General features: G+C 37.4%; 1 protein-coding gene across 2 annotated transcripts; it reads right to left on the reverse strand.

The window, feature by feature from the left end:
* Positions 1–4,515: 4,515 nt before the first annotated feature.
* Positions 4,516–11,352, reverse strand: LOC103723738 (protein trichome birefringence-like 14). Of its 2 annotated transcripts, none has more exons than XM_008814758.3 (5): positions 11,186–11,352; positions 7,094–7,340; positions 6,764–6,982; positions 6,120–6,315; positions 4,516–5,963 (listed from the first exon to the last, which is right to left on the reverse strand). In XM_008814758.3, the coding sequence occupies exons 2-5, from the start codon at positions 7,248–7,250 to the stop codon at positions 5,135–5,137; spliced, it is 1,401 nt and encodes a 466-aa protein (XP_008812980.2). In that variant the 5' UTR covers positions 7,251–7,340; positions 11,186–11,352; the 3' UTR covers positions 4,516–5,134. The 2 variants fall into 2 exon arrangements, with proteins under 2 accessions (XP_008812980.2, XP_008812979.2); XM_008814757.3 differs by having other exon boundaries at positions 6,764–6,988.
* Between the last annotated feature and the right edge of the window lie 4,499 nt (positions 11,353–15,851).

Genomic DNA, 15,851 nt, shown 5'->3' on the forward strand with positions numbered 1-15,851 from the left:
TGGATTAAGGTGCATTACTTGTATCATTGTTGGAGCGATTAACAAAACTAACAAAATGTTGATATTTTCCCATGTGGTATAGCAAATGATGGATCAGAAAGATAACGGAATCGCCATCTACTTTTTTTTCTACCAGTAGAAGTGGAGATCTAAATGAAATGAGAGCAAACAAGGCTATGGAATAAACCAGAGAAAGAGTAAGACTAGGAGTGCTGCCAAGGAAGAAGGCCAACCCTGAGGCAATCATAGGTTCCCTAGGCCCTTATTCACCATGGACTCAAGTCCCAAGGGTGAGCACCTACATAGCCTTAGCCCTACTTATTCAAGTCAAAAACCTATTGACCCCACCCTGCTGCAATCAAGGGTGAGGATGATAGGGTTCTTGGGATTTATTCAAAGAATAGAAATTAGAAAAATATTCATCATCTAATCTAAAATTTAGAAGAAACAACCAGGGTTGGAAATCATATTTGGCATGATTTGGGTAGACTTTTACTCTAGGCTTGACACAGGATTATCCTAGGGCCAACCTAGGGCCTAGGGTTCAGTGTTTTGAAATGCAAAGAGTCAAGACAGGATATCTTGGGGTGTGTACACAAAGAACTCATCTTGCAAACCAACTCCACTGAGGATATAGAGAACCATTTTTAACTTTGGAACATGATGTGCAACAGCTAAATGTGCAACGAGGTTTTTTACTTTATGAACATATTCCTCCAAAGGCTTTTTATAATGTTGTTTTTAGAGTGAGAGACATGCGTATGATTGAGTGTAGACCCAATAGTAACTGAGATTTCAAGACCTACCACTTGATTAAACATGGACTCAGTGAGAGAAAATAGAAGCCAACTGAGAAAGATTTGATCATGGTTTTGCCACTGGATGTAGGTTGGACTACTCAAGGTTCAAGAGATAGGTTCTATGGAGGAGGAGAAATATTGAGAGGGACATAGTAGAGTGTCATCAATACATCCTGAGAGATTGTGAGCCTCGAAAACGGGAAGAACTGGACTCGCCAGATAACATAATTGTGATGATCAAGTTTGATATTGGTAAAGTGGCTGAAATAAGAAGATTTTGATGAGTCCGCAGCGGAGAGGGAAGAAGATGAGAAGTTGGATATCATTGTTGCACAAAAAAAATAGTGATTGGAGGAGGGTGGGAGAAATGAAAAGAGGTATTGGTCTTTGGCAAGCTCCTGATACCATGAAAGAAAACAATCTTTTAGTCGAATATATTGATCTCCACAATTTACTATGGAGTCATTTTATAATATTTATATGTTCTCTGTTTACACATTTTACATGGCATTCTTACAGCTTATATCATCATTTGCAATTTCAATTTGGTTTTGATTTTGTATTCCTGCATAACTTAGATTAGAGCCAACCAAGGAATAATGAGATCCAATGGTGGAATTTGAATTTTTGGGAAGTCAATGAATTATTTGAATCTGAATACAAATGTGTTGTGGGAGCAGTTTGCTAGCACATTCCTTATCATTAGAGAATCAAATCAATCAAGTCCGGAAATTGAAACTCAAAAGCACATCATCAAACACTTAACAATAAAAGAAAATAGTGACGTTTTCGTCGACAAAAGGTTGCCAAAAAGCTTTGTTCTTTCTACTGGAATAGTTTCCAAGAGACAAGATCTAAACAAAAATATGAGCTAATTCAAATTCTGATGCTTTTTAATACATATACTGAAGCTTATAAGCGTCAGTATTTTTATTGCCAACGCTTTTTAAATTATGGCAAAAGTGTCAGCAATATTAGCATGAAAATTTTATTTGCTGACACTTTTGAAAAACATCGGCAATAGTGGTAGTTTTGTCGCATTTATTGCTGACACTTTTAAGCATCGACAATACTAATTCTAACAATGCTTAGCATTGTTAGAGTTATTCTTTTTTAAAAATATTATTTTAAAAGGCTAATTAATTTTTTGGGGGGGCAAAAAAAAAAGCCTGGATCCACCAACTGGAGAGGAAGATTAACAGACATTCTAGCCTCTGCCGAAAATAAATTTAACAAACTTAATTTAAAGGAAAAAACCCTAATTTTTGATTTTCTTCTCCATTACTGGTTCCTTCTGATTCTTCTTCTTCTAATAGCACAAGATAGATAATCCCAGAAAGTTTTTTAAAAAAAATAGAATAGGAATAACACAAGAAGAACAACAAATGTCCAATTTATATGATGTTTCTTTAATAAATTACACTAGAAAGCATATTACATTATATGTCTAATTTATATGATGTTTCTTTTTCTTCTGTCAAATTATATTTTACAATAAGAATAACACAGAAAGCATATTTACAAATTACAAATTACAATAGAAATAAATTGACAGGAAGCATCCCCAACCCCAACCCCAACCTCAGCTACCGGAGAACCACCTGAAGCTTCCTTAGAGGCCGGAGATCAACAGAGCGTGGAGCCGGTGCTCGTGGTGATGTCGTCAGAGAACTCGATGGTGGATCTGGTCTGGGCGGCAGATCTGCTCCCCCACATCGATCCCTCTGATGTTCTACAGAGCGTGGGGCCGCCGACCGTATGCACTCCCTCCTCCTCTCTCCCTCTCTCTCTTTAACCCGCACTAGGGTTCCCATCGCTTGGTCTGGGCATTTTATAGGCGGACTTGGCCTCCGACAACACATTTGAGCGTCGTCTTAGGTCCCTTAGACCATTGGCTTCCGACGATGCTTATAAGCATCGTCTTACATGGAGTTTAAGCCCTCTTCAATGAGTTTAAGGGGAAAGTTAGTGTTAAATGGGGGAGGATTCCGACGACGCGTTTAAGCGTCGTCTACTCCTTTCCCTCCTTGGCCTCTGACGACATCTCTAAGCATTGTTTTACAATTTGCTATAAACGATGCTAATAAGTGCCGTTTTAGTTTCATCCCCAAGAGGCTGCTCTAGAAGCCAGAGCATGCTCTAAACAGTGTAGGTGGTAGTTTGGCTTCCAATGATGCTTATAAACATCGTCAAAGGCCAAAGCGTGATGATAGGCGAGGGTTTTGGCTTCCGACGATACTTATTAGCGTCATCTTGGATTTCGATGATGCTCGTACTAGTGTCGTTTTGGTTTAATTCCTGCCGACGCTGTTAAAAAGTGTCGACAAATTTTGGCTCGGTCACCAAATTACCGACGCTTCTTTTTTGTGTTGGCAAATGAGAATCGAAAAATCCTATTTTTGTTGTAGTGAAAGAGACCAAGGATTGACAAGATCTAAACAAAAATATGATTCAATCTTCTTTTAAAGTCAGGATTGACAAGATCTAAACAAAAATATGATTCAATCTTCTTCTAATACAATGTTTTTAGTCAGGGTGTAGCTCTTGCAACAGAAACAATACAGAGACCAAGAAGATGTATCCAAATTGTAGGATGTTTCATTGCACCCCCGTTGCGACAAAAAATCTTGCCTCCAATAATTTAAAGCCAATGTTTATCAAGCGAGACACATGATCCTGTAAGAGAACTCTATTCATGTCATTCTCTGTAACAATGTGAAAGTGAAATAGCATCGACATCCATCCCTCTGGGTGAGATGTCTCTGGTTCAAACCCAAGTGATGAGTGCTTGATTTATTCTTTAACAAACTGTTTTTAAGATCCTTCCTTACGAGATCTTCTGATAACCTGATGGCGCGAGGAAGTCGCCATATTTTCAGGAAAACAAAGGAAGGAAAGAAAATTCATAGATGAGTGCTTGAATTCATTGTTCAATAACCATTGTCTTGAAGATCCATCCTTCCTAGTGAGTTCTGATGAGCACCTATCAAGTAACCCCATTCACTGATCAAGACAGGGTTTGCTCATCATTGCTCCCCATTTCATGGCGTCCTCCCCACGCATGTAAGCTGAGGAAGAAGATGGCTGCTCTTCTGCTTCAAAGCTCTCCAAATAATGTACCTGAACTGTTGATGTAGCCTAAAAGGATGTTCTGAAAAATTTGAACCGAGGGAATGCTCATCAGGGAGGTAAGGAGGGAGGGAGAAAGAGGGAGAGGGAGGGAGAGAGAAGCAAAGTCCCGATTTCTTTCATGCTGTTCTGATGTTGTGCCCATGTACATGGATGCTAGACTGATGCTGCTCATGTGCATGGATTTAATAGTCCATAGGTGTCTGTAATATGACTGTCCATGGCTCAGAAATGATCAACTAACAACCATTGTTCTCTGACCTAGTGAAACATGAAGTTCACATTTGTCGCAATAAGTAGATGTTACAAACCTAAACAGAAAGACAAATGTTTAAAATAAAAATAATATAAGAATCTGATTTGGATAATTTCAGAGCTTTTGACATGATAGTACCTCACACAACAAATGTAACATCATAATATTGTTCTGAAGTTCACCACAAACTCCAATATACACTAGAGATTTAAACCTCTAACATAACAAAATGTTAGTATCTCGTCAACATGATCTTGCCAAATAGAGATGAATAAATTTATGCATTTCCTGCATGTATCAAAAGAAACAAAATGGATGCTTCCTAAGGCAAGTTGCTAAATTATACCTTCATTAAATTTCTTCGAAGTATACAGAAAGTCTGCAAATAACTCACATCAAGCTGTTGACAGCGATACAAGCAATCTAATACAATTTCTAATGATGCAGTGAAAATACAGTCTGGCAAATTTTTGTTATGCCAAAGTCAATATGCCTAACTAGCACAATACAGAGCTCTCAGCCAACAATAGGCCTTCAATTCGCATGTCTCATTTCTTTTGTGAGGTCTCAGCAAAAATGAACCCATATAATTAAAATACACATCACTACTAAAGTGCTTTCTACATCACTCTTAGAAATACAATGCTTTTGTTGTCCACAAATGTAATTTCCTCTAGGAAAGTTGAGCCGCCAGAATATATTAATATTTTTGAGAGCAGACCTTCAATCAAGAATTTCTAGTATGCAATTATAAGATAATAGATGACAGAGAAGTATAGAGCAAACTCGACGTCAATGTGGAAAATGTCGCAATAAATAGAGTACTTCAAAGGAACTTCTTTGATGTATTTCTTTGTAGAACGTTCATTAAGAGTACCCCATGTAGCAAATTTTTAGGGTACCCAGCATAAAGAGTGGCTTTCAATGCATGAACCTCCCGAATGATGACCTACAGTTGTGCATAAAGTATTTCATTCCATGTATCGGGTATACCTGGAAGACACCAATGCAAGCAATCATGCACACCTGTGGAGGCTTTAATGCTATATCTGGATATATGCCCCTCATCTCTCAATCGTGACAAAGCAGTAATATCCAAGAGTTTCACCCTTGTTCCCCTTACTGCACCCTCAGCATCAGTATCGCTAGAACCATCCTGCAGAACCTCTCTCCCACCAGCCAATGGGATGGTACTATCACAGCTTCCCCCGGTATTCCAATCTCCATTGACAAAATGCCTAGGAGATATGGTCCTAAAAAAAGCTTTCAATTGTGGATGTTGCGGAAGCTGTGCATCAAGCCACTTGATAACACTCGAGACAGCAAGATTTTTGGCTGTCCATATCTGTGCAAGCTTTCTATCTGTGATGGGTTTTCCACTAACATACATTTCCCATCTGTTTGCTCTAAACTTGCCTCTATTCCAATGGTGCCCAGTGTTGAGTACCAGCACATCAAATCTGTGAAGATGCTGCTTTAAAAATGTTGCAGGGCGGTCAAGATGCATAGCATAAGGGGTAGCTGGACTGGATCTGTTCAAAGGCTCCAACTCACATAAACTAGCAGACCAGTAGTATAGAATGGTGGTGTTGCTGCTTGGGAATCGATATGCCCAACCATCAGGTCGTGTGGCACCACGGGCTTTAACAAGGCCATACTCCTTTCCAACATCTATTACTTCCGGGCTATATTTACCACCAGTGACCATACACATGAGGGATTGGAACTGCTGTCTTCCCAATGAATCCCCTACCAGAGCAATTGTTTTATGTTGCATCCTGGAAAATAAACATCAATTTTAATCACATAAAATCTTTCCCAATGACCATACAAAAGAATCCCCTTACTGCTAGCAAATAATCCACCCATTTGGCTTAAATAAATGCAAAAGAACTTTTTTTAGAAAAAAAATAGATTTATCAGATAAAACGCACCTTCTCAAGAATTCAGAACCTTTGAACTCTGGCATATCACAACCTTGTGGCTGCCAGTGAAAACTCTCATAGGAGAAATCAGTTCGTCGCATCAACCGGCATGCCCACATTTGTGAAAGCCACTGCTTGCAACCAAAACCCGAATATAACGGTCGTCTTTTGTCTGCAACCCACTTTCCCTTCGCATAATTACACTCTATGCACACACATAAAGTAAAAAAGAAAGCCTCTCAGGTGCTTATTGGATGCTCATAATTCTGAAGAACCAAACTTTGACAGAAACCAATAATTCTGAGTAACTCTCATGCATCCATACACAGAGAGAAATATGTTTGCATGTCTTTCTGATTTAAATACTATGTACATATGCACATATTCATATGCATAAATAATGTATATATGCATGTATATATCCATTTATTATAATGCACATGAACAAGATACTCAGCCCAACTGTATTTATGAATAAATTGGAACCTGTGGTGAGGATCAGTATCAGCAAAATATAATTGATTAAAAAATCAGGATACATAAGAATAGTTTTGATGGATAGTGAAGAATCATTATACAATCCTAGCAAGTAAATTAGCATTATAATTACATATCCAAAAGATCAATTGCTAAAAAAATGGAGAAATAATCACCTTTATTCTCTGCAGGAACCTTTTCTGATTCTTTACCCTTATCTTCCTTCTCCAATGAGCTCCTCATTGAAGAATCTGTTGGTGAAACATCAACAACTTCCCCCCCTGGTTCATCAGGTAATGCATTTCCATGTCGGTCTACAGCTGACAACTCTTCCTTTGCAAATGGCTGCTCATTTGTATTTTCTAAGGGAGTTACTGAAGTTCGTGCAGGAACGACTGTTGCTACAAAAGAAGTCCCAACACAAAATTTGAAAGGGGAACACAAATGAATGCCAACTAAACAAAAACAAGTTAAAAGGGAGAAAGATATGGCATGGAAAGTGATACCTGGAGCAAGTATATCAAGCTGCTCGGGAGGTGGAAGGAAAGTAGTGAGGATTGGGGTTTTGTCCCATGCCCAAAAAATAAGGCTTGTGCAGAGGAGAGCAATAAGACTGAGAGAGAGTTTATTACCTCTCAATTTATGTAAATTCCCCACTTTCATCCCTTCAAAGATAACCTAGAAACTAACCTGATTCTTTATGAGATTTTTGTACCTCAACAGTATTGTGCATGGATTGATCCAATTTTATCTCTGCAAGAGCATCGAGCACTATTAACACAATCATAAAAGAACCAACTTGAATTATAATAAATTAAATTTAGTAGAATAGTGGAACTTGTATGCATCAAATGAATTCAACTGTAAAAACAGAAAGCTCAGAAGTAAAGAGAGAGACGGAGGGAGGGGGGGCGATCAAAGTACACTTTTTTTATTAACTATTCTTTGTGACGAAAAGAGCAAGATTAAGGTGTAGACAAGTGAAATTGGAAAGCAGAATACATGCACACTCCTAAGAAGCCACTGAGCAAATAAAATGAATCTAGAAAAGAAAGCGAGACAAAACACCAAGGTGAGCTCAGTGGTAGGCTAACAAGAAAAAGAACCCATATGGACAACATGTTTCCCATGAATTTATACTATATATCACGGCTACAGGCACGATCTTACAATTCCAAGTCCCCACACTTGAACCACCCTCCAACTTCTCACAGTGGATTGCACCAGATCTTTTGTTGAGATAGAGAGGCCTAGAATTAAGAATAGAAATACCTATTGACAAGGCACAGGGAAAATTAAAAAAAGCAGGATAACAGCAAAAAAAATGAATGACCAGATATTAAGGCCTACCTGATTTGTAACACTAAACCTTGCGAAATATGAAAGATTATGGAACAGGACAGTGACATCTTCTTAGATGGCAGCATTTTCATTTTTTTTCCCCTTTTTCTCCTCCACTATTCCATCCATTTTGATGAGCTTGTGAACCATCTTAAAGGGCTTATATCATCATTTTCTTTCTTTCACTGTATATTCTTCTTCTTTTAACCTTATTAAAACAGAACTCACGTATAGAATCCAATCATTTCTACATATATAATCCAATCATTTCTATATTACTCCCATTATTGCAGGTTCTGAGAACTAAGCACCACTTTTTCCAATGTAGATAAGTACAAAATAGATGAACATAAATCAATACCTCAAAAATATAAGTATCACCACAAGGTATACAAATTGTTATACTAAATCCTGATAGCATGATTAGTTGTCCATTCTTGGACCAACTGATCCCCTCTGTATCTTCCTATATGCATATTCAGAAGCAAGGTTTTACATGCCAACCCAGTATGGTGCCATACGGTACAGGGGCTTAACACATCCCCGTATTGACACATGGCACAGTCGCTGTGCCGACTCCACCAGCATACTTGTGCCAATACAGGGCATACCATATTGACCTGTACCAATAAGGTAATGCCAGAGACACAATTCCAAGACTGAATAACTTGTTTATAAGTACAAAGAAAATAAATTTTTGCACTTTGACCCATAGTTCTTGAAAACTTGATCACAATAACCTGCTCTTTACCAATCTAAGCATGTTATAACTTGTAAATCACATCTTAGTTAAAAACAAAGACTCTGGCATGCTCCAATGTATCTATGATCAGTCTTGATTCTTTTGATCTTAGAAGATCCTACAGAGAACAAGTATAATAGAATGAGATAGTGAAACTAGATGCAGTAAGATGACTAACAGAAATTGAAGCTATTAAGAAGTTGTGGGACATGCAAAAAAATGCAGAACATCTAGTAGAATAACATAATCAGAAAAAGGCCACATCCATAAGAAAATATACAGAATCAAGACTAGGAAAGAAACTCCTAAGATAGTATGATAAGTAGTCCTAAGTCTAACATCTAATAGGACAGACATATGAAAAAGAGAAAGCAAAAACATAGCCACAGGAGTATCACTATGTTTTCTGAATAATAACTAGAGTAGCAGTTGCATTTGCTATAGTTACTCAATCCTGTAAGTTCAACAACAAAAACGAGGAGCTTACAAGATTAACTCAAGGATGGCAACAACATGAAAGGGCTTCTGAGAATAGGCATATAATTATTTGGAAGTTCCTTTGCAAGATTACTCGAGGAAGGCTGGGAATTTAGAATAGACAGACTAGTGAAGGCCAATCAAGGAAGCTGCTCTAGATCAAGAAGAAACAAGTATTGAATCTATAAGGTACCAGCGAAGAATCATTCATCCAAACGTGCCTCTTGTGACAAACTCAAAAGTAGAAAACTCAACATGGGCAGAGGATTTTAATGAAGTTACACCAAAGTGGCAAAGACTTAGGGAAAAAGCTTAAATTGAATTTCTATAATTTGCTAAACCCTAAACACTGGTTCTCCATGAAGAACCAGCTGCTTTCATTGCCTTCATTTTATGCCTGCTGACAGAAATAATAGTGTAGCACTTTTAGAATGATGAGTTATACTAGAAGTTGCAATGAAATTTTGCTGACTATGCGCATTCCACTACCTAGAAAGTTTGCACAGGTAACTATGTATCAGCAGAAAGCCTCAAATGATTACAAAGTGAGGGAAAATAGAGGCATTAGTCAATATTCCAATGCATAATAAAATCTTATGATAATATGATGTCTACTTTTCTTGAACTGTTGGACAGAAGAAAAGCCAAATAATTCAAATCAAGCCACCATTTTGGCCATGCAGGTCACATCCTTGAATTTGCACGAAAAATAATGGAGCAAACTTAGTGACAACCAAGAATACTGAAGCAGTGAGGCCATAGAAAATAGGCTGAAATACTAGATTAAAAAAGGAAAAAGGAAAAATAATGCCAACACAAACAGAAAATCTAAAGGTTGAACAAGAAAATAAGTTGCATCATGGGTGAAGATGACAAAAAGCAGGAAGTGTTCCAGAATTTTAAAATTTCATGATGGAGTAAGCCTAAATGATTTAGAAGCATATTGATAGATGATCAAGCAAAGTGTATGTAGATCACTAAGAGGGCCAAAGGAAGAAAGAAAATGCTCCAAAAGCCACAACATGGAGAAATTTATATATCATATAATGGAAAGGAATAAATGTAATAACCCCAAATAAAAGGGAGGGTGCAGGAGGAAAAGAGGAGGGAGAGAAGAGGATTGAACGAAGATGCACAATGTAAACTAAACACAACTTGAAATCCGATGAACTTATATAAATCTCTTATTGAAGCAATGCAAAACCAAAAAAGTATAAACTTAAAACAAGGAAAACATGGTATATTCGAGCTGAAATTATGGTTCAGAATAAGATGGACCCAAAAAATAATGAATAGGAGAACTAGTAATGGAGAAAGAAAGCTTGAGGACCATTCGAAAGGAAGGCAACAGTCAATAAATAGATCAAGCACTGCCGCCGATGCAAATCATACCAATGTCTCATGATCTAGCATCATCACCGCTAATACACCAATCTCTCTCCATCAAATAGCAACCCAACAAAGAAATTGAAAAAGAAAACAAGGCAAGCAGATTCGAATACATAACATAAATTTCTATACACACGAGGCAGAATTTCGCAAATAGTATTTTACCTTAGCACTCCATCAGCAGACCCCTAAATCAAATCCTTCGCAAATATTAACCCAGCAGTTTCAACAACACCCCTTTAAGTAAACATCCAAAGCTATATTCATTAATAGCAACAATAACAAACCTAACTTTATTTCAGACAAAAATAGTAACAGTTAAATTCTCCAAATCCCTAAATAGGGGCAGAAAAGAACGCACAAAGCCTGCATTTCAAACCATAATTTCAACCTAACCTAGCTTTTCTATTAAAAAAGAATCCAACTGAATCACCCTAGAACCAGAAACAACCAAAAGCCACAACCCTTTCATCCTAGATCACTACTACTGCACCTAAACCACACCTGCTCAGAATTAAGATTAAGGAAAAACCCAACAACATAAACCTCAACGATAAAGAAATCATCCAAGAATAGGGGAAAAGGGAGTCCAATGACAGCAAGATCACATCTTTTAAATTCTAACCAGAGCCTAATCAGATCAGCTCACCAGCTGAGGGTCACCGGAGAACGACGAAGGACGACAAACGGCGGCCGCCGCCGGCGTCGGGAGAAGCGCCGGCGGTCGAGGAAAACGGCACCGCCCTCCAAGGAGATGAAAGTCGGTGGAAAAAACACCGGAAACGACGGGAGGGAGAGAGGAATAGGGAGAGGAGTGCGGCGGTCACCCGTGAAGAAATATATATACTATACGTAGAAACGCATAATAATTTCTCTGCATATAACGTATCCACCATTCGTACTACCGCGTAGATTGATCAGAACCGTTCACATGTCCCCAAGTTAAACAACGACGAGAAATTTGTATGCAAATGTAATGGTCCTCGAGAGCGATACAAGACTTCACGCGGAGATGAGGCGAGTATTTATCTAGCAGTACATGAGGGGGCCCACCCAATATGGTTCTGGCGAGAGATGAATGGATTGATTTCGTGTGTGGTGTGCGGAGTCTGATACTTGATTCGCCTAGTGGGGTTAACACGGCCATCGTGCACGTTAGGTGAACTGGGTTGGATAGAAAAGGAGAAGATCTAATAAAACTCGGAACGCCAACAATGTGAAGCCTTCAATGCTGGCCGAATCTATCTCGGCCATCTGGGGATCTTTGAACTTTGCTGTTGTGTAATATGTTTGGTGTGAACCGTTGGCTTCCATCACCAAAAAAAAGAAAAAGAGAACTTGTGACCGTCGGCTACTTCGAGCAACCAATCGCACCGGCACAACCTCTCATTTGGGGTTGCAGCTGGATCTGGTTTGGGCCCGTGCAAGGTTAAAATGTTTTTGTTAAGCAATATTTTAAATACAATGTTGTCTATCAAATTGGAAAAGGTAATGGATCAGCAATTAAACTAACAGGTGAACCTAAATTACAACATGGTATCTGATGCCCAGAAGCCATGATCTGATGATCAGTTTGAGAATAAAAATTTTGCTGAAATTGGCATCCTACTAAACCACATGTCGGCTCATAATAGTCGAATTAAAATTAGGCCACATCAGCATCATGATATAATAAATATATTAATTAATAATTATAATCTATATATATAGTTAAATAATTTAGTAATACTTATATAATAAAATTAAAAAATTTGACGACTAAATAGAATAATAATATATAAAATTATTGAATAATATATATTTTAACTATTAAATGACAGGACTTGTGAATAAAAGTCCTTACAGTATCATGAATTTATAATCAACTTCCACTAATGCGGAAACAACTTTCAACGTATAAAATAATAATGTTTGACATGACTTTTATTTTTTATTTTTATAAACAAAATTATAAATACCGGAAGAAAAGTATTTGCTTGGTGCTATTATTTTTTTTATTTTTAAAAATTACTTTTATTATTCTTAAAAAATAAAAGTAAGAAGTTTTTATTATTTTTAGTAGTTTTAAAAATAAGAAACTCATGCATTTACCATTGCTGCTAACTCTACCTCCATTATCGTCGTAACCTCCGCCGTTATCATTGTTGTTGTTATCATTGCTGCTATGATTTTTTTAAAAAAAAATTACTTTCATTATTTTTAGAAAAATAAAAGTAAGAAGTTTTTATTATTTTTATTAATTTTAAAAATAAAAAGCTCTTGCATTTACCGTTGCCACTAACTCTGCCTCCATTACGGTCACTAGCGCCATCACTACCACTCTCACCACTACTATTACCACTATTGTTATTATCTCAAGCACATAGCCAGTATCTCAACCACCAACATAGCTGCCGTTATTTCTGTCATCGTTACTTCCATCATACCACCATCACTATCATTAGTGTCCTTATAACTACTACTATTATTGTCACCACTATCATCATCATCATCGCCACCACCATCATCACTACCACTACTATACTACTGTATCATTGTCCCCACCATCTCCATCACCATCAACTTGTTTGTTTTTAAAAAAAAAGGTTGGCTGCACCAAACATGTTTATACTTCTGAAAAATAAATATAAGATTTTTATTTTTTATTTTTGAAATGAGGAAGAAAAGAAAGTGATGCCACATAGCCACTACTTTTTTTTTTTTTTGCATCAACCCACTTAATTCAATAATAGAGAGCAACAATTCTAATAAAAAAAGAGGAATTTAACCAGACAGTCTTCTAAAGAAAAAACAGATTTATCTATCAAAAATTCAAAACCAGTGTTTCCTAGAAAATCCAGAATTTGAAAAACTACGGCAAACACAGATTTCAGGAAGAAATATGTGAAACATGGAAAACAACCCAGCTAAGATGTTCGCATAAAGATCTAAAGAAATCTTAAGAGCATCCTCCTGTCCTTTGATGTCCATGATGCATTGGTGTCCTCATCACACTCTGTAAAGAATAAGATACTCAAAGGACGAGGAGGCAAATCAGTTTCTTCGCTGAGAGAGCACGGTGCAAGAGGGGGGAGCACCTGGAGGTCGTTGGTCGATGCTCCAAGTTTGTGGGTGGAAACATGGAATTTCTAGAGGCTGGAGAGAGAAGACTGGGTGGATAAAGGATACGTTTGTGCTGTTCAAGCAAGGAGAAATTTGTGGCTGTAGGATTCGAACCAGGTCTCAGGGAAGACAGATGCTAGAGACAAAAGGAAGGTATCATGAGCCCGCCGGTCTGCCGGAGTTAGCGGATGAAATTGCCCATCGATGGAGAAGAATAGGAAGAGATGGCAAGGAATTGGATTAATCCACATAAACAGCCTAAAGCCAATATTAGGGTCGCAAATGGGTTGGCTCTATTCATGACTGACCTAAGTTCCGACCCAATTAATATGTTGCATATTTTGAAAAAAACAAAATCTACGTAAAAATGTGCAGAAATGTGATACTATAGATTACCTCGCTATATATAAAAACGTAATAGCATTGATGGCCTCGCAATAGGAAGGAATGTAGCACTATAATTTGCCAGAGCTGGAGCATGGCCATAGCTAGTGCGAACCATAAGGTAATTAGAAATTTTAATTGTGCAATTCTAAAAAAACCACTAGCACATGCCTTGCTACTTGGATGCTAGTAAAAATACTAATAAATTGCTATTAATGGCATATAATTAATATATTACGTCTAGTGGTTGGTAGATCCAAATTTTGAATACTATTAATTTTGGAATATACATATCATGACTACTATGTTTTCCTCAATATTATTTTAATAGTATGCTCATCGTTATGTATCATTCAATTGCTAGTATGTCACACCCCGAACACATCACTTGGGTTGGCTACGTGACACGGCCATATGAATCGTAGAGCGGTGCCTTAGAGATCATACAAGGCATAAGATAAATAAATATCCAATAGCTCTATAGCTAATAGCCAAATAATCCAACTAACTAAATCCACCATATTCAAATAATCGATCTGGTTCAATTAAAAGATATTCAATTGTTTGTTAGGCATCAAAAAATAAACTAACTAAAGACTGCCATCACTTAAACTCCATGCTTGACCCATCCAAGATTAAGCATTCTGCAACTCTAGAAGAAAAAGAAAAGAAGTAGTGTGAGCTTTATAGCCTAGTAAGAATTTCCATATACCCACACCTTTATAATAATAATAATAAATGAAAGATTATCAAATAATTATTACTTATATAAATTTCATGCTAAAAAATACCATAACCATAAAACGTGCATAGCAAACACATATCTTTTAGCACAATAAATCACATCAAATAAATATCTCAAATTAGCATCTATTGAATCTAATGGTATATAGGTTCTCAGCTTTGGACTACCACAACCACGTTTCTAGCCCGTGGCGGGACATCAACAGTACCATATTTCGGTCTAGGGCGGGGCATCAACAATATTGCTCGTCTAGAATACAACAACCCATGATTCAATTACATGCTCATTATGTAAATATAACTCCAGATCATACGCTTTAACAAACTTTGATGTACACATGCATCGAAGTCCAGAATATATGATACATAAGTCTATAAAAATCGACATATACTTAACAGATAAAGATATAATACACAACCATCATATACCATACCATACAAAGAAAAATCACAAATGCACAAAATAGTTTATATATAGGTGATTAATGTCTTGAAATTCTTAGACTTAAGTACAGCGAACACCGATCCACTCCTTAATCTACGAACTCGGGGCTAAAGTATTTTTCCCAACACCTTCTTGCCTAGATGATTGCTCACCTACAGGGTCGTATCTCATCATTAGAATAATCATAATCGTCCATAGATTATAGTAGATGATCATAATAAGGTTAGCCCAAATCTTCTTCTAAATTTGCATAACACCAACCTAGAACCCTCCTAGGGCCACATAACACAGATCTAGAAGACCCAGTATGCCTCCTAAAAGTCAAAGGTTATATAGCCCCATCAAGACGTCTAGACTTCCATAGGTCTGTAGGATTTCTAGATAAAGGAAGAATGGTGAAAAAGAGTGAAAGAGAGAAGAGGAGAGAGAAAAGGGAAGAGAGAAGAGGAGAGGGAGAGAGTTCCTTTCGAGAACCTAAAACTCCGACGAGCTCTCAATTGAAATCTCCGGTGAGCACTATAAACCAAGACCATTGGATGCCTATAGGAGAAGGAGAAAGAAACCCGCCGTGGTTAAGCGGTGGCGACCAACAAAACCTGTCAGTAGTGAGATGAAAGTGGGTTTGAGGGTCTTTAAATAG

Source organism: Phoenix dactylifera, unplaced genomic scaffold (genome assembly GCF_009389715.1).
Source record: "Phoenix dactylifera cultivar Barhee BC4 unplaced genomic scaffold, palm_55x_up_171113_PBpolish2nd_filt_p 000465F, whole genome shotgun sequence".
In the NCBI taxonomy this organism is placed as follows: Eukaryota; Viridiplantae; Streptophyta; class Magnoliopsida; order Arecales; family Arecaceae; genus Phoenix; species Phoenix dactylifera.

What these genes read in the sequence shown, in the direction of transcription:
- LOC103723738 (XM_008814757.3), bottom strand. Translation starts at nt 7,250, where the DNA reads ATGAAAGTGGGGAATTTACATAAATTGAGAGGTAATAAACTCTCTCTC. An exon ending in GCTTGATATACTTGCTCCAG is followed by an intron (nt 6,989 to 7,093) that starts GTATCACTTTCC and finishes CTTCTTTTGTAG; the next exon opens with CAACAGTCGTTCCTGCACGA. An exon ending in GGTTCTGAATTCTTGAGAAG is followed by an intron (nt 5,964 to 6,119) that starts GTGCGTTTTATC and finishes TTTATTTTCCAG; the next exon opens with GATGCAACATAAAACAATTG.